General features: G+C 52.0%; 2 protein-coding genes across 6 annotated transcripts in view; one reads left to right on the top strand and one right to left on the bottom strand.

Annotated features, from left to right (window-relative positions):
• Nucleotides 1–7,221: 7,221 nt before the first annotated feature.
• Nucleotides 7,222–21,865, bottom strand: part of TTLL3 (tubulin tyrosine ligase like 3) — a 42,513-nt gene continuing 27,869 nt past the window's right edge. Inside the window, exon 12 of the mRNA XM_063602124.1 lies at nt 7,222–8,750. Coding sequence (XP_063458194.1) covers nt 8,688–8,750 — 63 coding nt within the window. The 3' untranslated portion in view covers nt 7,222–8,687. The remainder of the gene's footprint in view (nt 8,751–21,865) is intronic.
• RPUSD3 (RNA pseudouridine synthase D3) lies at nt 13,295–19,562 on the top strand. Of its 5 annotated transcripts, none has more exons than XM_003814245.5 (9): nt 13,295–13,475; nt 13,763–13,899; nt 15,126–15,170; nt 15,287–15,386; nt 16,601–16,708; nt 16,790–16,874; nt 17,104–17,227; nt 18,240–18,379; nt 19,204–19,562. In XM_003814245.5, exons 1-9 carry the CDS (start codon nt 13,351–13,353, stop codon nt 19,393–19,395), a joined length of 1,056 nt encoding a protein of 351 aa, XP_003814293.1. In that variant the 5' UTR covers nt 13,295–13,350; the 3' UTR covers nt 19,396–19,562. The 5 variants fall into 5 exon arrangements, with proteins under 5 accessions (XP_003814293.1, XP_003814294.1, XP_024783997.1 ...); XM_063602136.1 differs by having other exon boundaries at nt 13,345–13,475; nt 13,763–13,957; XM_003814246.6 differs by lacking the exon at nt 15,126–15,170 and having other exon boundaries at nt 13,320–13,475.

Raw genomic sequence — 21,865 nt, 5'->3', positions numbered from 1 at the left:
GGTGACAGTACCCCAGGCTTCAAACTCTCTGGGCCTGGTGGCAATTCCCTTCCCTGGGTACAACAGATTCCCACCCGGCCCGCCCTTCTGCTCGCCCCACGGGGAAGTGGCCCAGGAGTGGAGGCGTGGACAGGCATCCCGATGGCTCAGAGTCGGGGTCAGCCTGGACAGCATGGCCTCTGGGGGTCAGACAGGGCGCGAGGGGAAGGTGCCAGGCTCCAGGGCAGACCCTGACAGGCGGTCTGACGGCCTCGGGTCTCCTCTTTTCTGGCCTCGGGGACGGGGCCAGGCGGCGGTGAGCCGCGGGGGGCGGGGCTTTAATGGCCATCGGCCCCACCCAGCCTGGGCAAAGAGACCCAGCCTGCGCTGGGAAGCGGAGACAGGGACGCCCCTGCTCCAGCAGAGCCTGACCCCTGCGGGCTGCCGGGGCCGCCTCCCTCTAGGCGCTGCTGCGCCCACACGGACAGGCGCCCTCTGCGGGTCCCGCGGCTCCCGGCCCCATTCAGCGCCTCCAGATGCCTCACCCGAGCCCTCTCCGCTGGGTCCCCGGGGCCTCAAAGCGCTGACCAAGCCGGGGAGTCACTCCCCTGAGCCACCCGATCTTCCCATGGATCCTTTGGATCCCTGGGTTTTGGAGTTTGTCCTTCCTAAGTGCCGCCTGCCTGGACGCGACTGCCCCAGGACCACAGCTGACCCAGTGCGGCTGCGTCCCCTGCGGGCCACCATCAAGGGCACAGGCATCAGGACCCTCAAGACTCAGTGACCCGCCCTGCCTGGGGCTGACCCTCAGGGTGGGGAGAGGCCACTAACTCTGGTCCTCTCCCCTTCCTCAAGGCTCCTTCCTCACCTGGGGTGAAGGGCTGCCAGTCCCAGCACCTCAGGGGCCTTCCTGTTTCATTTATACCAACAAATAATCATTCAGTGTGCTGGGACAGAGAAGACAGACACGCTGGCCCCGGGTGGGCGAGAGAGACTGGTCTGTAAGTGCAGAAAACTCCCAATAGGGACGGGCTAGGAAGGAAACACCAGGAAAAGTGAGGGTGGAAGATGGGGGTGACCCTACTGCAGATGAGATGCTCAGGAAGGGCTTCTCTAGGAGAAGGTGCCATTAACTAGATTGACAAAACGGAAGGGCAGGGCCTGTGAAAGTCTTCTAAGAGAGGGACTGGCAGTGCCCAGGGGGCTGTCGTAGGGATGGAAATAGGACAGCAAGATGGGTGTGGGGAGTGTGAGCCTGGCAGACAGGACCCAGGCTCCATGTGATGGGTGCAGGGGTGGGACCCACGGAGGCCCTGAGAAAGCCCTGGGCCTCAGAAGACAGGGAAACAGGAGGACCCACTTAGAGGCCCTCACAACCTTTGCACAGACAGTGCAAAACGGCTCAGGCCAGAATGTGGTTTAGGTTTCAGAAGGGTGCTGTGTCCCCCACCCTCTTCTTGAGGCTAAAAGGCTCCAACTCCTTAGGCGATTACCACATGGTTCTGGGGCCCCACAGACAGCCTTCTGATGGTTTTTGTCTGTGGCCAGGCAGGGGGCAGGGGGCGACCGCCCCTTCCTTGGCCAAGTGGACAGATAAAGGGAGCCTCTGGGGGCAGGATTGCTGGACTAGGAATCAGACTTGGAGCGTAATCCAAATGCCCCACTGGCCCTGCCTCTTCTCTGGAGCTCAACTTCTTCAAGAAAACTGGGGACAAGAGATGGCAAGACCAGCTCTCAGGACCCTTGCCCCTCCACCCTGTGACACTTTTAGACTGTTCTCAGGGGCCACCTTTTTCAGGAAGAATTCTCGGGTTACAGGAAAGTAAAGGGAGGAGCCGTGTTTTGAGTGGCACTTAGCCCAGGCTCTAGGCTAGGTGTTGGTTTGGTGGGGCTTGCTTCTTCACCTGCCCTAGCCCGCTTCACAAAACCTGAGTCCTGGCTAGGGCCAAGAGTGAGATTCCTGTTTCTAGATTTTCATCATTCTGTGTTGCACAAAACAAGGTCTTTTGTGGGGGGGGGGGGCGGTAAGGAGACAGATATTAGCAAGTATATAATAAAGAAAATTGGCAGGGCATGGTGGCTCATGCCTGTAATCCCAGCACTTTGGGAGGCAGAGGCGGGCAGATCACCCGGTTCACCATGGCCAACATAGTGAAACCCTTTCTCTACCAAAAATACAAAAATTAGCCAGGTGTGGTGGTGCTTGCCTGTAGTCCCAGCTACTTAGGAGGCTGAGGCAAGAGAATGACTTGAGCCTGGGAGCTGGAGGTTGCAGTGAGCTGATAATGCACAACTGCACTCCAACCTGGGGGACTGAATGAGACTCCATCTCAAAAAAAAAAAAAAAAAAAAGAGAAAAAGAAAGGCTGGGTGCAATGGCTCATGCTTGTAATCCCAGCACTTTGGGAGGCCGAGGCGAACGGATCATGAGGTCAGGAGATCGAGACCATCTTGGCTAACATGGTGAAACCCCGTCTCTACTAAAAAAAAAATATATATATAATATATATATAAAAATATATATATTATATATATTATATATATAATATACATATTATATATATAATATATATATATATATAATTTAGCCAGAGAAAACCTAGAAGAGGAATCAGGATGAGAGGATTAGGAATGGCAGAGGAAGGTGGGGATGGGGGTGGGACAAATAGAAAGGAGGTGGGGGAGGGGGCCAGGGAAATAAAATCCAAGAGATCAGCGGGGATCAGAAGCCACAGCCTTAGTGGGGACCTCAGGAGAGCAGCAACCTGCATCTATCTTGGAAAGGTGGAGAGAGAACTGCAGTGACCTCATCGGGGAGGAAGGGGGAGGTGGCAGGGCAGAGGAAGCAGGGGACAAACAGGAGGAAGAGATGGTGCCCTGGGTCAGGTGGCCGCCACTGCTACCATCAATGGAAGTGGAAAACTCTTTGCCTTCTCCTTACACCTGTCACCATGACACGACACCCCCATGCTTTCTGCACCCCCCCCCACCTTCTTTAGTAAAGGTGCTGGCAACTAAGGAGCAGAGTCTGATTTGAGTTGCCGAGGAAACCATCATGGGCAGCTGTGAAACCATCAGTCTTGCCCAGTAGGGAGCTCAGGATCCCCAAATTGGATGAGCAAATCAGTTTCTGCAGGCCTTGCTGTCCAGGCAAATAAGATGAGGGCAGGGCCATGTGGTTGAGGTTGGTCTGAAACAGGACTCCCAAGGGCACAGGCCCTGCCCAGCCTTGGCACCCAAGGCAGAGCTCGTCAGCCCTGGGCCCCTGTGGGCTGCTGTGGCCACCTCCCTTCAGGCGCTGCTGCCCCCACAGGGATGGGCAACCTCTGCAGGTCACTGGGATTCCAGAGGTGCTCAGAGCCTCCAGATGCCTCATGCAGGCCCTCTCTGCTGGTTCCCCAGGGGCCTCAAAGCGCTGGCCCAGCCACCAGGACACTCCCCTGAGCCTCTCGACCTTCCCATGGATCCTTTGGAGCCTGGGTTTTGGAGTTTGTCCTTCCTAAAATGCTGCCCACCTGAATGTGGCTGCCCCAGAACCAACGCTGACCAAGTGCGGCCACGTCCCCTGCAGGCCACCCATCAAGGGCACAGGCAACAGGTGCCCCAAGGGACCGTGGCCCGTCCTGCCCAGGGCTGACCCTCGGGATAGGGAGAGGGCACTAACTCGGGTCCTCTACCCTGCCTCAAGGCTCTTTCCTCACCTGGGGGGAAGGGCTTCCAATCCTTGCACCTCAGGGGCCTTCCTGTTTTACTGATGCCAACAAATGAACATTGATCATCTCCCGTGTACAGGGACAGAGAAGACAGACAGGCTGGCCCCGGGTGGGTGAGGGAGACTAGTCTGTCAGAGCAAAGACTCCCCATGGAAATAGGGGCTAAGAAGGAAACACCAGGAAAAGTGAAGGTGGAAGATGGGGTGACCCTACTGCAGATGGGGTGCTCAGGGAGGGTTTCTCTGAGGAGGTGACATTCACTTGATTGGTGTATTAGTCTTTTCATTCAGCTGATAAAAATATACCTGAGACTGGGAAGGAAAAGAGGTTTAATTGGACTTACAATTCCACATGTCTGGGGAGGCCTCAGAATCATGGCAGGAGGCAAAAAGTACTTCTTACTTGGTGGCAGCAGGAGAAAATGAGAAAGAAGCAAAAGCAGAAACCCCTGATAAACCCATCACATCTCATGAGACTTATTCACTATCATGAGAATAGCTTGGGAAATCATGGCCCCCATGATTCAATTACCTCCTCCTGAGTCCCTTCCGCAACACATGGGAATTCTGGGAGATACAATCCAAGTTGAGATTTGGGTGGGGACACAACCAAAGGATATCAATTGGCAAAAGGGAAGGGCAGGACTTGTGAAAATCTTCTAAGAGAGGGAACAGCAGTGCCCAGCAGGATGTCCCGGGGGTGGAAATAGGGCAGTGGTTGGGGGTGGGGAGTGTGAGCCAGGCAGGCAGAGCCCAGACACGGTGTGATGCGTGCAAGGGTGGGACCCACGGAAGCTCTAAGAAAGGCCTGGGCCTCAGAAGACAGGGAAACAGGAAGACCCACTTACAGGCCTTCACAGCTTTCTAGGGCACAGACAGTGCAAAATGGCTCAGGCCAGAATGTAGTTTAGGTTTCAGAAGGGTGCTGGGTCCCTCATGCTCTTCTTGAGGCTAAAGGGCTTCAGCAACTTGAGCCATTTCCATGCAGACATTGTTCTGGGGCCCCGGCTACACGGATGGCCTTCTGATGGTTGTTGTCTGCATCCAGGCAGGGGGCATGAGCTGACCTGCTCCTTCCTTGGCTAAGTGGAAAGATGAAGGAAGCCTCTGGGGGCAGGATTGCTGGACTGGGAATTAGACTTGGAGTGTAATCCAAATGCCCCACAGTCCCTGCCTCTTCTCTGGAGCTTGGCTTCATGTAAACTCGGCTTCATGTAAACTGGGGACAAGGGATGGCAAGACCAGCTTGCAGGACCCTTGCCCCTCCCCCCTGTGATGCTTCCAAATGGTCTCAGGGGCCACCTTTTTCAGGAAGAATTTTCTGGTTATTGAAGAATAAAGGAAGGAGGCCAGGTGCAGTGGCTCACACCTGTAATCCCATCACTTTGGGAGGCTGATGCAGGCAGATCTCTTGAGGATGGAAGTTTGAGATCAGCCTGGCCAACATGGTGAAACCCCATCTCTACGAAAAATTCAAAAAAACAAAAGTAGCCAGGCATGATGGTAGGTGCCTGTAATCCCAGCGACTGGGAGGCTGAGGGAGGAGAATGGCTTGAACCCAGAAGGCAGAGGTTGCAGTGAGCCGAGGTTGCGCCACTACACCCCAGCCTGGGTGACAGAGCGAGACTCTGTCTCAAAAAAAAAAAAAAAAAAAAAAAAAAGAATAAAGGAGGAAACATGTTTTGAATGGCATTTATATCAGGCTTTAGACTAGGTGTTGGTTTGGTGGGGTTTGCTTTTTTTTTCTTCCTCCCTTTCACAAAACTTGAGTCCTGTCTAGGGCCAGGAGTTAAATTACAGTTTCCAGATTTTCTTTCCTTTTTTTTTTTTTTGAGATGGAGTCTAGCTCTGTTGCCCAGGCTGGAGTGCAGTGGCACAATCTCAGCTCACTGCAGCATCCGCCTCCCAGGTCTACACGATTCTCCTGCCTCAGCCTCCTGAATAGCTGGGATTACAGGCACGCGCCATCAAACCCGGCTAATTTTTGTATTTTTAGTAGAGACGAGGTTTCATCATGTTGGTCAGACTGATCTCAAATCCCTGACCTTGTGATCTGCCCGCCTCAGCCTCCCAAAGTGCTGGGATTACAGGCGTGAGCCACAGCACCCGGCCTAGATTTTCTTTTCTTTTCTTTTCTTTTTTTTTTTTTTAGACGGAATTTCACTCTGTCACCCAGGCTGGAGTACAGTGGCAGGATCTCCACTCACTGCAAGCTCCACCTCCTGGGTTCATGCCATTCTCCTGCCTCAGCCTCCCGAGTAGCTGGGACTACAGGCGCCCGCCACCACGCCCGGCTAAATTTTTGTATTTTTAGTAGAGACGGGGTTTCACTGTGTTAGCCAGGATGGTCTCGATCTCCTGACCTCGTGATCCGCCCGCCTTGGCCTCCCAAAGTGCTGGGATTACAGGCATGAGCCACCACACCGGGCCCTAGATTTTCATCATTGTATGTAGCACAAGACACACTTCCAGGGGACCGATGGATAGATTATTAGCAAGTAAATAAAAGATGATTTAGCTAGAGAAAATGTAGCAAAAAAGCAATCAGGATGAGGGGATTAGGAATGGCAGAGGAGGAGCTGGGGGAGAGGGAGTTGGGGGTGGGGCTGGGACAAACAGAAAGGAGGTGGGGCAAAAGGCCAGGGAAATCAAGTCCCAGAGGTCAGCAGGGACCAGAAACCACAGTCTTAGTGGGGCCTCAGGACAGCAGAGCAGCAAGCTGCGTCTGCCTTGGAAAGGTGGAGAGAGGACGGCAGGGAGCTGAGGGTGGAGGAAGGGGGAGGTGGCAGGACAGAGGAAGCAGGGGACAGACAGGGGGAAGAGATGGTGCTCCAGGCCAGGTGGGGTGGAGGGGCCCTCTGGTCTCCAGGAGTCTCCAGGCTGCCCTTCAGCTCACCTATAGCTTTTGATAGGCCTTTGGAGGCCACAGGGTTGCCAGATGCCCTCTTGACTTTTGAATCCTGTTCCACTGACTCTGGTAGCAGCTTGGACATCTGCGTCCTCTGCTGAATGCCTCTGGGCCAGATGTGCTGGGCAAATGGCAGCATTGGCATCTTGCCCAGTTCTCACCCACAGCCGTTGAAGTCTACACGTGATCAACCTGTCACAAGGTTTTTAATGTTCTTGAACCTCAGGGCCTTTATTTTCTCCATTCTGAATGCCAGGATTCGACATGGACCCTCTCAGGTGTTTTGCCATATGCAACACATTCTCATTGACTCTGGTCACCCTGCTGTGCACTAGATGTCAAAACCTCTTCCTCCTTTCCAACTGAGACTTGGTTTTTTGACCGACAAGCCCCCATTTCTTCCCTCTGCCACCCCTCTACACACCACTCCCAGCCATCGTTCACCATCGACCCACTCGCTATTTCTATGAGGTCGACTTTTTTAGATGGACACTTCAGGGACACCACGTGGAATGTGTCTTTCTGAGGTGATGCAGATACTATGTAGTGTGATTTTGTCATTCCATGGGGTACACATCTATCTAATCCCCACACTGTATCTTATAAATGAATACAAGCATGATTTGCCAATTAAAATAATATTAAGAAGAACATAATAAATGTAATAAAACACAGGAAGTGTAGCTTGACTGCCCCACCCACTTGGTTTTTGTCTGGGCCCAGCTGTCCATTGGGTTCACTGGTGCTGCCTTATTTCTCCCTTTGACTTTTTTGTGCTAGTCAGAAACAACATAATTGCAGCATGAAACTGAAACATCTTTTGCCCATGGCAGCCATGGCTCCTTTTAGTCACAGAGATTGAGGTTATACCATCCAGCTTCCCGGGGGTTCCCTCAGACCAAGCCACCTCTTCTGGGTCTTCCACATGGAGCGAGCCGACTTCCCAGTGGGTTCCCAGAGACAAGGATCCTTCAGGTTTTCCCCATGGCTGCTGGTGCTCTGGGGAGCGTGAAGCCACAGGCTTATGCTGGGGGGCTTTGCTGGGAATGGCTGGCTTCATCTCCAGGCCAAGTAGGGTTCTGCCCTGACTCCCAGGATGGTGTTCATGCTTCTGTGAATTAGAAAGTGGGAAAGGTCGGCTGGTTTTGAGTCCTCCTCTGGTTTGGACAGGGAAGGTTGACTTAACTGTGGCAGATGGGGAAGGACAGATGGGATCCCCGGGAGGGAGGGATTGTGCTCCGATGTTGGAGCCCTTTCTCCTCTGCACTTTTCTGAACTCCATGATTAGGTAGGTGGCCATGGGATGATCATATATTTTTTTAATATCACTTCCTCGATATGCTCTTCCTAGAATCCCATGGCCACTATGAGCTGGGTTGTTGGGGGGCCTGGGTAGTCCAGGAGTGGCTCTCTGTATGGCTTGAATCACGTCTTCTGGTCGCTATTGACCCAGGAGTTCCTCAACAGCTGGTCCAGTGGGAGCTGCTCCCTGGGGTTGAGTGTGAAGAATTTTTAAATATTTTTTTCCATAAAATGAATAAAAAAGTAGCATACTATTTTAATTTTTTTTTTTCAGTATATCCTTACAGTTCTGCTCATAAAATGGCAGGGCCCCAGCCACCATTTTGCATACGATGATGCCAAGGCTCCAAACGTTGATGGCAGGGCATTGGTACCCATGGCCCAGGAAGAGTTCTGGGCCTGCATAAGGGAGAGTCCCATTAAACGTTCTCTTTTCAATGTTGTCTCTCTTTGCAAATGTTGAACTAAACCCATTATTGGCTATTTCGATGTTACGTTCTTTGTCAAAGAAGATATTAAGCTTTGTTCTGACCCCAGGAGAGCTCTTCCCAGCTGTCTTTTTTTGTTTCTCTCTGGCAGACTTGCTGGCCTCCAGTGTAGCCTGCACCTCCCAGGCTCTCCGTCGCCTCCCAGTTGCCTTTCAGCACAACCTCCACTGTTCTGGAGAGTGTGCTTAGCCTTGGACTTCTCCGAGCTCTGTTGCACATGAAGTCAGTTCCTTCAGGAGCAACTCGCACCTTCTGTTTTCTGTCTGCTGCTTTCTCAGGCAAACTCTCTGAGCCAGAGCTATGGTGCTGGGCACAGTGGTGCATCTCTCTCTGGTGACACCTGCATGTTAGGAGCTGGGCCCTTGGTTGTGGGGAAAAGAAAGAGAGATCAGATTGTTAATGTGTCTGTATAGAAAGTAGACATGAGACTCCATTTTAATCTGTAACCTTATCCCCAACCCTGTGCTCCCTGAGACATGTGCTGTGTCAACTCAGGGTTAAATGGATTAAGGGCTGTGCAGGGTGTGCTTTGTTCAACAGATGCTTGAAGGCAGCATGCTCGTTAAGAGTCATCACCACTCCCTAATCTCAAGTACCCAGGGACACAAACACTGCGGAAGGCTGCAGGGACCTCTGTCTAGGAAAGCCAGGTATTGTCCAAGGTTTCTCCCCATGTGATAGTCTGAAATATGGCCTCGTGGGAAGGGAAAGACCTGACCGTCCCCCAGCCCGACACCCGTAAAGGGTCTGTGCTGAGGAGGATTAGTAAAAGAGGAAGGAATGCCTCTTTGCAGTTGAGACAAGAGGAAGGCATCTGTCTCCTGCCCGTCCCTGGGCAATGGAATGTCCCCTGGGCAATGGAATGTCTCGGTGTAAAACCCGATTGTATATTCCATCTACTGAGATAGGGGAAAACCGCCTTAGGGCTGGAGGTGGGACATGCGGGCAACAACACTGCTCTGTAAGGCACTGAGATGTTTATGTGGATGCATATCTAAAGCGCAGCACTTAATTCTTTACCTTGCCTATGATGCAGAGACCTTTGTTCACGTGTTTATCTGCTGACCTTCTCTCCACTATTATCCTATGACCCTGCCACATCCCCCTCTCCGAGAAACACCCAAGAATGATCAATAAATACTAAGGGAACTCAGAGGCTGGCGGGATCCTCCATATGCTGAACGCTGGTCCCCTGGGCCCCCTTATTTCTTTCTCTATACTTTGTCTCTGTGTCTTTTTCTTTTCCAAGTCTCTCGTTCCACCTAACAAGAAACACCCACAGGTGTGGAGGGACAACCCACCCCTTCAGAAAGTAATAGTTTATTTCATTTATTTATATTTTTCTCTCCTTTTCACAGGTGTTGAACAGTTTATTTTACTAATGCATGTGGTTTACCCCAACACATCCCAAATATCATGATTCCAACATGTGGTGTTGGCTGCATTTTCAGAGCTCGCAGTCATACGTCTTAGTCTGTTGGGGCTGCTGTGACAAAATACTGTAAACTGGGTCTCTCTAACAACAGCAATATAATGTTCACAGTTCTGGAGGCTGGCAGTCCAAGATCAGCTGGCATACAGGGTGTCTGGTGAGGGCCCACTTTCTGGGTCATGCCTGCCATCTTCCCACTGTGGTCACATGGCGGAAGGGGCGAGAGAGCTCTCTGGGGCCTCTTGTATAAGGGCGCTAATCCCAACCACAAGGGCCCCACCCTCATGACCCCATCACCTCCCAAAGATGCCACCTCCAGATGCCATCACCTTGGGGATGAGGTGTCAACACATGAGTTTGGGGGGACACAGACATTCGTTCATGTGGTAAGTGGCTCCAATGCTGGCCTGCCTCTGAGGCCTGGCCTCCTGGTGGAGGGCCGTGCAGGCACAGGGCTCTCATGCACTGGGGTCCCCGGGGACACCTCCCACCCCTGCCCAGGCTCTACTTGGGAGTTGGCAGGTGCTGAGTCCTCTTGTGACCTTCTTAAGAAAGTCCCTCCTGGCCAGGTGCAGTGGCTCATGACAGTAATCCCAGCACTTTAGGAGGCCGAGTCGGGTGGATAACTTGAGGCCAGGAGTTCAAGACCAGCTTGGTCAACATGGTGAACCCCTTTCTCTACTGAAAATACAAAAATTAGCAGGGTGTGGTGGCAGGCGCCTGTAATCTCCGTTACTTGGGAGGCTGCAGCTAGAGAATTGCTTCAACCCAGAAGGCAGAGGTTGTAGCGAGCCGAGATCACGCCATTGTACTCCAGCCTGGGCAACAGAGCAAGACTCTGTCTCAAAAAAAAAAAAAAGAAAGTCCCTTCTCTCAGAGCTCAGGGCTGATAACAGAGCAAGAAATGTATCCTCGGGGAGAGAGAGCAGCCTGGCCTGGCCTGGCCTGGGAAGGCTGGCTTCAACCATCAAAGGCAGCTCTCACACCTCAGGCCCCAGGGCCTGAGGCTTGATCCCTGCATCCCCTCTTCCTCTGGCTGAGCTCTGTGCCTCAAGAGTGAGACTCCACCCTCCCAGCACTCCCTCACAAGCGAACCGGGCCCCATCCTGCCTCTGCTGACCCCCACTCCCCTGGGGCCTGCTCTCTGGGTCAGGACCCGCATGGAAACCAGAGGCAGGCCATCCCAACACCTCCCAGAGGCTGCTGGCAGCTCAGGCTGGTTTTCCTGTGACCAGTGCAAGTGTTCTTTTCAGTTATCTGACTTCCTTCTGGGGCATTCTGAGCCCACCCATAGCTTTTGGCATGCCTTTAAGGGACACAAAGAACCACAACAGCCACTGTGTCCTCATCTGTAAGGCAGGGCCCCAACCCACCCTGCCTTCCTCATAGGGGTGTGTAATGCTGGATGAAAAAGCCTATTAGAAAGTGTCCATCAAAGGCCGGGCACGGTGGCTCACACCTGTAATCCCAACACTTTGGGAGGCTGAGGCAGGTGGATCACCTGAGGTCGGGAGTTTGAGACCAGCCTGGTCAACATGGTGAAACCCCGTCTCTACTAAAAAATACAAAAAATTAGGCAGGTATGATGGTGCATGCCTGTAGTCTCAGCTACTTGGGAGGCTGGGGCAGGAGAATTGCTTGAACCCAGGAGGCAGAGGTTGCAGTGAGCCAAGATCGTGCCACTGAACTCCAGCCTGGGTGACAGAGCGAGACTCCATCTCAAAGGAAAAAAAAAAAAGAAGTGTCTGTCAAAGGCCCCGTGCGGCCTTTAATCCCAGCACTCTGGGAGGCTGAAGTAGGCGGGAGAATCCCTTAAGCCCAGGAGTCTGATTTTTAAAAAATTATTTTGTTATTTTTATTTTCTTATCTTGAGCCCAGGAGTTTGAGACCAGCCTGGGCAACATCGTGAGACCCCATATCTTAAAAAAAAAAAAAAAAAAAGCCAGGTATGGTGGTGCACACCTGTAGTCCCAGCTACTCAGGAGACTGAAGTGGGAGGATCGTTTGAGCCTGGGAGGTTGAGGCTGCAGTGAGCTGATTGTGCCACTGCACTCCAGCCTGGATGACAGAGCAAGCAAAAAAACACATTAGTGGCCGGGCACAGTGGCTCACGTCTGTAATCCTAGCACTTTGGGAGGCCAAGGCGGGCGGATTGCCTGAGCTCAGGAGTTCGAGACCAGCCTGGGCGACATGGTGAAACCCCGTCACTTAAACACAAAAAATTAGCTGGGTGTGGTGGCGGGCACCGCACCTGTAATTCCAGCTACTCAGGAGGCTAAGGCAGGGGAATCGCTTGAACCTGGGAGGTGGAAGTTGCAGTGAGTCGAGATCGGGCCACTGCACTCTAGCCTGGGTGACAGAGCGAGACTCTGTCTCCAAAAAAACAAAAACAAAAACACATTAGGAAAATGTTCACACCAAACTCAAAGTGGAGACTGGGGAGGGAGTGAAAACTGCAAGCAGGCAGTAAAGGGATAAAAAGTACTTTTATCCCTTTCATTTCTTAAACAAGAAAGACAGGAAACCTATACATATATATATTGTTTCACAACGACTAATTCTGATGGTAGGAATGTGGGCAGTCATTATATTATTCTTTTTTTTTTTTCTGTGTTCTACTTTCTTTTTCTGTTTTTTGTTTGTTTGTTTGTTTGTTTTTGAGACGGAGTCTCGCTCTGTCGCCCAGGCTGGAGTGCAGTGGCACGATCTCGGCTCACTGAAAGCTCCGCCTCCCGGGTTCACGCCATTCTCCTGCCTCAGCCTCCCGAGTAGCTGGGACTACAGGCGCCCGCCACCACGCCCGGCTAATTTTTTTGTATTTTTAGTAGAGACGTGGTTTCACCGTGTTAGCCAGGATGGTCTCGATCTCCTGACCTCGAGGGGCCACAGGACTAGTACAGCCAAGAGTTGAGGGTACGGGTGGGGTGATCCGGCCGTCAGAAATGCAAAAGCCTGGAAAGACATCTCCAAAGGCCAATCTTAGGTTGGACAATTGTGAGCTGGGGAAGCTGCAAACGCTGTGACCTCCGGAATAACCGCTGGTAATCAGTTACCTCTAACCCTTAGCAGAATTCAGGTCCCTCTACTACTCCTAACCTGGTGGCCTTTCATTAACTCTATGAAGCCAGTTTAGTTCGGGGGAAGGGCAATTACCATTTAGACTACGAACTAAATTTCTCCCAAAGTTAGCTTGGCCCAAGCCCAGGAATGACCAAGGACCGTTTAGAGGTTAAAGGCAAGCTGCGGGTTGGTTAGATCAGATCTCTTTCGCTGTCATAATTTTATAATATAATTTTTGCAAAGGCGGCTTCAGGTTTTTTGCTAAGACAGGTTTTTTGATCAGATCAAATTCTTCTGCTACAGCGCTCTCCCTAAAAGCATAGGAACGCATTTCTGCATTTCCTTCCTGGGCGGAGGAAAAACCCCGCCTCCTCTGGCTCTGAGTCCCGCCTGGTCACCATTCCGATTGACACTCCAGCTGACCAATCAGCGCGCTGGCTGGAGCGTGGGTCTGCCCCTCTGGACGCACATGCGCGCTGTCCTGGCTCGGGAGATGGACTGCCGCCGTGTTTTGGGCCGGTTCTGGAGTGGCTGGCGGCGGGGCCTGGGTGTCCGCCCAGTGCCCGAGGACGCAGGCTTTGGCACCGAAGCCCGGTGATTAAGTACCCCCTCTCTCATGCGGGACGGAGGCTAGGGCAGGGGGAAGGCACGTGCGGGTCTGGATCAGGTAGATGTTACCCGAAAACAGCCCCGTTGGCCTCTCTGAGCCTCGGTGCCCTCCGCTGTAGAATGGGACCGGTCGGACCTGAATTTTCGAGGTCAGCCCAGACATTGTGAGGCATTTGTCAGAGGCCGCAGGATTTGGGAAGAGGCGTCCGGAGATAGGAATGGGCGGCACCTCCGGATGGAATGACTCCCATTGCTTCTCCCTCCTTGTCCAGGCATCAGAGGCAACCCCGTGGCTCCAGCCAACGGTCGGGGCCCCTCGGGGACCAGCCCTTCCCGGGGCTGCTGCCAAAAAACCTCAGTCGGGAGGAGTTGGTTGATGCGCTGCGGGCAGCCGTGGTGGACCGGAAAGGTGAGGGGTGAGAGGCACGGCCGCACAAGGACCGGGAGGGGACTGCCTCGGCGTGCAGGTGGGCTCTCCATTGAAGCCACGGGATCAGCCCTGCTTCTGCCTCCCACTAGCAGCATGAGCTGGGACGAGCCGCCTAATTTGCACCCTCTCCCCGCTTTTAACCCTACTGCCATGATGCAGTAGGGTTAAGAGTAGGGGAGAAGACGCAAATAACTACCGAGCCTTGCACATAGCCGGCGCTCAGTTACGGGAGTTGCTATACTAGATTATTGTTTATTGGCCGCGGTGGCTCACGCCTGTAATCCCGGCACTTTAGGGTGCTGACGCGGGCGGATCACCTGAGGTCAGGAGTTCGAGACTAGCCTGGCCAACATGGTGAAACCCCCTCTCTACTAAAAATACAAAAATTAGCCAGGTGTGGCGGCGTCCGCCTGTAATCCCAGCTACTCGGGAGGCTGAGGCAGGAGAGTCACCTGAACCCGGATAGCAGAGGTTGCAGTGAGCCGAGATCGTGCTACTGCGCTCCAGCCTGGGGCGACAGAGCAAGACTCAGTCTAAATAAATAAATAAATAAATAAATAATGATTGTTTATCGACGGACAAAACACAGGCTTTGGAGTCAGACATACCTAGGCTCTGTGATCAGCTTGCTGTGCGGCTTTAGGAAAATAACTGAATTTCTCTGAACCCCACTCTCTATTCAGTGATTTAGTCCTTTTCTCAACTATTTCTTGAACATATGCTATGTTCCAGGCACTGTTCTAGGCAGGCTATACAGTGCTGAAAAAGATAGATATGGTTTCTGCTCTCAGGGGAGAAATGGATTTCTCTCTAACGGGAGAAATGGATGTCAGAAAATAAATGAACAAGTTACTAGTGGTAAGTGCTATGCATAAACTAAAACAGGGTGTTATGATGGTGAGGAACTGCAGGAGGAAGGCAGACATTAGATTGGAGATTCAGACCTCTCCGTGATGTGACATTTGAGCCAAGATGATAGGGAGCCAGACCTGGGAAATTTGGGGACAGGAAACAGCAAGTGCCGAGGCTCTGAGGTGGCAGAGGAACAGAAAGAAGTTGAATTTGGTGTGGGGTAGTTAACTCATGTCTGAGAGTCATGATGGGGACATGTGCTAAGATGCGTGAGAAAGTGCTCTGGAAACTCTTAAGTGCTGCATAAAGGGTTACCGTTGCTTTTGCCGATGTTCGTGTGATGTATGTTTCAGGACCTCTAGTGACGTTGAACAAGCCACAGGGTCTACCAGTGACAGGTATGGGCCGGGGATGTGGGAAGGGAATGCAGCGGAAGGGGGTTTCGTGTCTGAGGGAGGGAAAAGTGAAGGCATGAAGCTTTGGCCTCTTGTAATTTTTCTTTCTTACTTTCCAGGAAAACCAGGAGAGCTGACGTTGTTCTCAGTGCTGCCAGAGCTGAGCCAGTCCCTAGGGCTCAGGGAGCAGGAGCTTCAGGTTGTCCGAGCATCTGGGAAGTAAGTAGTAGGGGTGACAGGAAGCTAGGAGTACAGGCATCCATCTGTGGTGGGGAAACAGCTGCTTGGGGATAAGCTGAGACATTTTCCATGGGAAGGTTTGAGATCATAGAGGTGGATACAAGTACTGTGAAGAAGAGGAAGCCGATGGCTCTGGGTTCAAATCCTCAAGTACAAATGGTGTGATACCAGGCAAAGCATGACACCTCCCTGACGCTGGGCACAGTGACTCACACCTGTAATCCCAGCACTTCAGGAGGCCAAGGCAAGAGGATCACTTGAGCCCAGGAGTTCGAGACCAGCCTGGGCAAAATAGACCCCATCTCTGGAAAAACAACAACAAAACTTTCCGCGTGGTGGCTCATGCCTATAATCACTAGGACTTTGGGAGGCCGAGGTGGGAGGATTGCTTGAGTCCAGAAGTTCAAGACCAGCCTGGGCAACATGGCAAAACCCTATCTTTACTTAAAAAACAAAACAAAACACACACACACACACACACACACACACACACACACACACACACACACACACACACAAAAACCTAGCTGGGCATAGTAGCACATGCCTGTAGTGCTCGGGTGGCTGAGATGGGAGAATCACCTGAGCTCAGAAGATGGCGGCTGCAATAAGCTGAGATCCCGTCACTGTACTCAAGCCTAAACAACCTGAGTGAGACCCTGTCTAGAAAAAAACAAAACAAAACAAATACCCTCCCTGAGCTTCAGTTCCCCTAATGGTAAAATAGAGAAAATAATACCTATGCTCAGTGTGCGGTCATTTCTCCATGACGGTACTCGTGGCAGGCATTGCTAGTCGATCCATGATACTCTTTCCTCTAACTGCCATCAATTAAAGATGGTACTTGAGATGAAATATTTCTGCAGTTCCACAAACTCATGAGCTTTTTTGTAGAGAACTTATTTAAGAGCTAATATGTACAGAATTTCTAGTAGAATTCTGGCACATGGTAGACAATCGTTACGACATTTGGCTCTGAGTTCCCTGGGGACCAGGGCAAAATGAGAAACACATTAAGCTACATAGTCTTGTTATCAAAGAAGGGGAAACCTTACTTGTTTCTCAGGAGGTGGTCTAGGTTATAGTCCTGGTGTTAGTGTTTGGCCTGAAGCAGGTCAGTGTTCCTAAGAGTTTCCTTTTTAGTGGGCGAGTTCAAGGGACTTTAACTTGTGTGATTTGTCTGCTTATTCCAGAGAAAGCTCTGGGCTTGTACTCCTCTCCAGCTGTCCCCAGACAGCTAGTCGCCTCCAGAAGTACTTCATCCATGCACGAAGAGCCCAGAGGCCCACAGCCATCTACTGGTGAGAGGTGCTGGGAGTTTCCTAGAGTGGTGGGGAGGTCCCAGCAAGCCACCCTGTGACCTCCTCCTGCCCCTTTCTCAGTGCTGTCACTGATGGGATCCCAGCTGCTTCTGAGGGGAAGATCCAGGCTGCCCTGAAACTGGAACACATTGATGGGGTCAATCTCGTGAGTCCGGGTCTGGGCAGGGAAGAGGAGGGGTGCTTCTAGATATAGTACCCCTACAGAGAGGAGTCAGGGGTATGGATTTGGGATGGCTGGCTCTCCTGTCCCCTAAAACAGGCAAGTGACCACTGCCTATACTGTGGCCCTGCCCAGAGTCTGTTGGGAGCAGGGAGGGTCTGGGTATAGCTCCCAGACCTGTGTAAGGCTTGTTCACTCTTGGCTGGCACCACAGACAGTTCCAGTGAAGGCCCCATCCCGAAAGGACATCCTGGAAGGTGTCAAGAAGACTCTCAGTCACTTTCGTGTGGTAGCCACAGGCTCTGGCTGTGCCCTGGTCCAGCTGCAGCCACTGACAGGTAGGTCTGGCACCCCAGCCAGCCTTTAAAACTGCACTTGATTTGGGAGGCTGAGGCAGGTGGATCACGAGGTCAGGAGTTCAAGACCAGTCTGGCCAAGATGGTGAAACCCTGTTTCAACTAAAAACTACAAAAATTAGCTGGGCACGGTGGCAGGCGCCTGTAAAACCAGCTACTCGTGAGGCTGAGGCAGGAGAATCGCTTGAACCTGGGAGGCAGAAGTTGCAATGAGCCAAGATCACGCCACTGCACTCCAGCCTAGGTGATAGAGGAGACTTCATCTTAAAAAAAAAAAACTGCACTTGAGCCAGGCGCGGTGGCTCACGCCTGTAATCCCAGCACTTTGGGAGGCCAAGGCGGATGGATCACTTGAGGTCAGGAGTTCGAAACCAGCCTGGCTAACATGGTGAAACCCTGTCTCTACTAAAAATACAAAAATTAGCCGGAGTTGGTGGCATGCACCTGTAATCCTAGCTACTTGGGAGGCTGAGGCGGGAGAATCGCTTGAACCTGGGAGATAAAGGTTGCAGTGAGCGAAGATCACACCATTGCACTCCAGCCTGGGAGACAGAGTGAAACGCTGGCTAAAAAAAAAAAAAAACTGCACTTGGCTTAGGGAGACAAGGAGCTGGGGAGACAGTGGTATCAGCAGCAGCCTGGGGAGCATTTGATGGCCCCCAGAGGTGTATGTGACCAGGCCCAGCTAGAGGAGGCAGCTTCAGGCTAGCACCACAACAGGAAAGAACAGTCCTTAGGCCCGGTGGCTTCAACAATTAAATCAGGGTTGCATCTCATCACGAGTGGATCCCACAGCCAGGCAGATTGATAGCTGTGATCGTTCTGACGTGTTATGTGTCCCTCTCTGGATGCAGGGGCCATAGTACTGACCTCACTGAAACATATGATCTGAGAAAGGGGGTGGTGTTTCCCCAAAGGAAAAGGGGAGGAGTGATACTGGGTGGGACAGAACGAGCAGCTGCCCACTGTCTCTCCTGGCTTTCCTGTTGCCCAGTGTTCTCCAGTCAACTACAGGTGCACATGGTACTACAGCTCTGCCCTGTGCTTGGGGACCACATGTACTCTGCCCGTGTGGGCACTGTCCTGGGCCAGCGATTTCTGCTGCCAGCTGAGAACAACAAGCCCCAAAGACAGGTACTCCAGCCCACCTGCCTGCTGCTTTCTGAGGGGTGGAGGGAGAGGTGAGCATGGGCAGCATCTCCAGACCTTATCTGTGCAGCTTGGGACTACTGGGAGGCAGCCCTTTTGGCTCCCAAGGCTGTATCCGTACCCACATCTTGGTGTGTGGCCTTGGGCAAGTAACACTCACTCTCTTGGGCTTCATTCTGTCCATGTGTTCAATAAGGGAGTTGATGTGGTAATTTCTAAAGCCCTCTTAAGTCTGCCATTCTTCGAGTCTGGTACAAAGGGTCAAAGGCATGCGTGTATTAGGACACCAGATGCCTCTACCTGCTCTAACACACTAAGCCCAGACTACCAGAGTCTTCACACAAGAACTGTGCCCTCATGTTAAGGTCAAATAATGGGAGTGGGCTCTGCTTCAAGCACTAAGTACTCAGGGACCCAGGCTGTTGATACCCAGCCAGCTGAGGGGAGACAGTGTAGGTTCAAGTGGATAAGGTTTTTCTGGGCCAGGTGTGGAAGTGGCATACATACTGCCACCCACATTCACTCAGCTAGAGCTCACTCACGTCTCACCAAGCTGTGAGAGGGCTGGGAAATGGAGTTGAGGTGTGTGCCTAGGAGGAAACTGATTGGGTGACCCCCCTAGCCAGTCTCTGCTGCAGTGTGAGTGCCTGTGTGAATGTGCACATCTGTGTGCAAAGAGGAAATGATTAACAGTTGCAGAACAGTGGGGAATGGAGGAAGCGCCCGCCTTACTCCCATTTCCCTTAGAGCTGGGTACTCAGCTGCTTGGAAAATGTGGGGCTGAACACAACGTACCTCTCCCGCTCCAGGTCCTGGATGAAGCCCTCCTCAGATGCCTCCACCTGACCCCCTCCCAGGCTGCCCAGCTGCCCTTGCACCTCCACCTACATCGGCTCCTCCTCCCAGGCACCAGGGCCAGGGACACCCCCGTCGAGCTCCTGGCACCACTGCCCCCTTATTTCTCCAGGACCCTACAGTGCCTGGGGCTCTGCTTACAATAGTCCTCCCTCTGTTCCTGACCCCCTCACACACACTGGAAAGTGAGGGTGGGGGCTCTGCAGTCAGACAAACCTAAGATCACATCCTGGACAGGCCACTTGCTTGCTGTGTGGCATTGGGCAAGTAACTTTACCTCTCTGGACTTGTGATAATAAAAGTTCCTACCTCATGTTATGGTTTTGAGGATTTGCTAAGAAAGTAAATGTTTATTACGGATCTTGCTTACTGCTGAGTTGTGCCTGTAATCCCAGCACTTTGGGAGGCCAAGGTGGGCGGATCACGAGGACAGGAATTCAAGACTAGCCTGGCCAACATGGTGAAACCCTGTCTCTACAAAAAGTACAAAAATTAGTTGGGTGTGGTGGTACGCACCTGTAGTTCCAGCTACTCAGGAGGCTGAGGCAGTGAACCTGGGAGGTGGAGGTTGCAGTGAGCCAAGATCACACCCACTGCCTAGGCAACCGAGCAAGACTCCGTCTCAAAAAAAAAAAAACAATTTGTAGAGATGGTGGCTGGGCTCAGTGGCTCATACCTGTAATCCCAGCACTTTGGGAGGCTGAGGTGGGTGGATCACTTGAGCCCAGGATTTCAAGACCAGCCTGGGCAACATGGCAAAACCCTGTCTCTACAAAATATGCAAAAAAAAATTAGCCAGGTGTGGTGGCATGCACCTGTAGTCCCAGCTACTTGGGAGGCTGAGGTGGGAGGATGATCTGAGCTCAGGAAGCAGATATTGTAGTGAGCCGAGATCTTGCCACTGCACTCCAGCCTGGGTGACAGAGTGAAACCTTGTCTCAAAAAAAAAAAAAAAAAAAACAATTGAGATGGGGTCTTGCTATGTTGACTAGGCTGGTCTTGAACTCCTGGCCTCAAGCAATCCACCTGTTTTGGCACCCACCCCCCGCCAATGTGCTGGGATTACAGGCATGAGCCACTGCACCCAGCCTTCTTACTCTATTATATTTTTTAAAGCAGGGTCTCAGTATGTTGCCCAGGCAGGCTACCCTCCAACTCCTGGCCTCAAGCAACCCTCCCGCTTCAGCCTCCTTATCTTTTTTTTGAGACAGTCTCACTCTGTTTCCCAGGCTGGAGTGCAGTGGTGTGAGCTCTACTCACTGCAACCTCTGCCTCCTAGGTTCAAGCGATTCTCCTGCTGGGATTACAGGCACGTGCCGCCACACCTGGCTAATGTTTTTGTTGTTGTTTTGTTTTTGAGTCTCTGTTTTTAAAGCAGGGTCTCAGTATGTTGCCCAAGCAGGCTACCCTCCAACTCCTGGACTCAAGCAACCCTCCTGCCTCAGCCTTATCTTTCCTTTTTTTTTTTTTTTTTTTTTGAGACAGAGTCTCAGTCTGTCGCCCAGGCTGGAGTGAAGTGGCGCGATCTCAGCTCACTGCAACCCCACCTCCGGAGTTCAAGCAATTCTCCTGCCTCAGCCTCCCGAGTAGCTGGGATTACAGGCACACGTCACCATGCCCGGCTAATTTTTGTATTTTTAGTAGAGACGGGGTTTCGCCATGTTGGCCAGGCTGGTCTCGAACTCCTGACCTTAGGTGATTCACCTACTTCAGCCTTCCCAAAATTCTAGGATTACAGGAGTGAGCCACCAGCCCTTATCGTTTCTTATGAAGACACTTGCCATTGAATGTAAGCACCACACTGGTCATTGGGATTATCTCATTTAAGATCTTAAATTTATTTACATCTGCAAAGACCTTTTTTTTTTTTTTTTGATTTAGGGTTTCACTCTGTCTCCCAGGCTCAGAGCGCAGTGGCATGATCACAGCTCACCACAGTTTTGATCTTCCCAGGCTCAGGTAATCCTCCCACCTAGGCCTCCCGAGTAGCTAGGACTACAGGTGTGTGCCACCACACCCAGCTAATTTTCTGTAGAAACGGTTTCACCATGTTGCCCAGACTGGTCTTAAACTTGTGGGCTCGAGCGATCTCCTGCCTTGGCCTCTCAAAGTGCTGGGATGACAGGTGTGAGCCACCATACCCAGCTACAAAGACTCTTTTCCCACATAAGGTCACATTCACAGGGTCCAAGTAGACATCTCTTTTCAGGGGACCACAATTCAACCCACTACAACTAAGCAGTGCCACACTTTTCTTCAGGTGGGTGTGGCTTATTGGATGTTTCATTTTTAGGTGACCTTGGCCCCTTGTTGAAGAAGGGATAGACCCATGCCCTCTGCAGAAGGGCTGAGGTTTAGGCAAGGCCAATTCCTTCCCCTGTCTCATGGCATTAACGTTCCTATGCCCGGTAGGTGTCATTCTGCTAGCTTGGCTTGTTCTCTGGGGTTGGGGGGCTCCCAGTGCTCGGCAGTTCTGGCAATATGTCCCTGCGTCGACTCACTGCCACGTGATCTTGGGTAAGCCATGCCTCCTCTTTCAGACTCAGTTTCTTCATCTGTAAAGTGAAGGCTCACGCTCCCCACCCCTGGATCGGAGATGCTGGGGGAGTCCCTAAA

Source organism: Pan paniscus, chromosome 2 (genome assembly GCF_029289425.2).
Source record: "Pan paniscus chromosome 2, NHGRI_mPanPan1-v2.0_pri, whole genome shotgun sequence".
Classification (NCBI taxonomy): Eukaryota; Metazoa; Chordata; class Mammalia; order Primates; family Hominidae; genus Pan; species Pan paniscus.
The sequence above is the reverse complement of the archived record's forward strand: the minus strand, read 5'-3'. Positions and strand labels throughout refer to the sequence as shown.

Excerpts from the sequence above, each read along its gene's own strand:
- RPUSD3 (XM_003814245.5), top strand. The coding sequence starts at position 13,351 with ATGCGCGCTGTCCTGGCTCGGGAGATGGACTGCCGCCGTGTTTTGGGC. Across the intron at positions 15,387-16,600 it reads GTTGTCCGAGCATCTGGGAA|AGAAAGCTCTGGGCTTGTAC; the intron begins GTAAGTAGTAGG and ends TGCTTATTCCAG. Across the intron at positions 16,875-17,103 it reads ACATTGATGGGGTCAATCTC|ACAGTTCCAGTGAAGGCCCC; the intron begins GTGAGTCCGGGT and ends CTGGCACCACAG.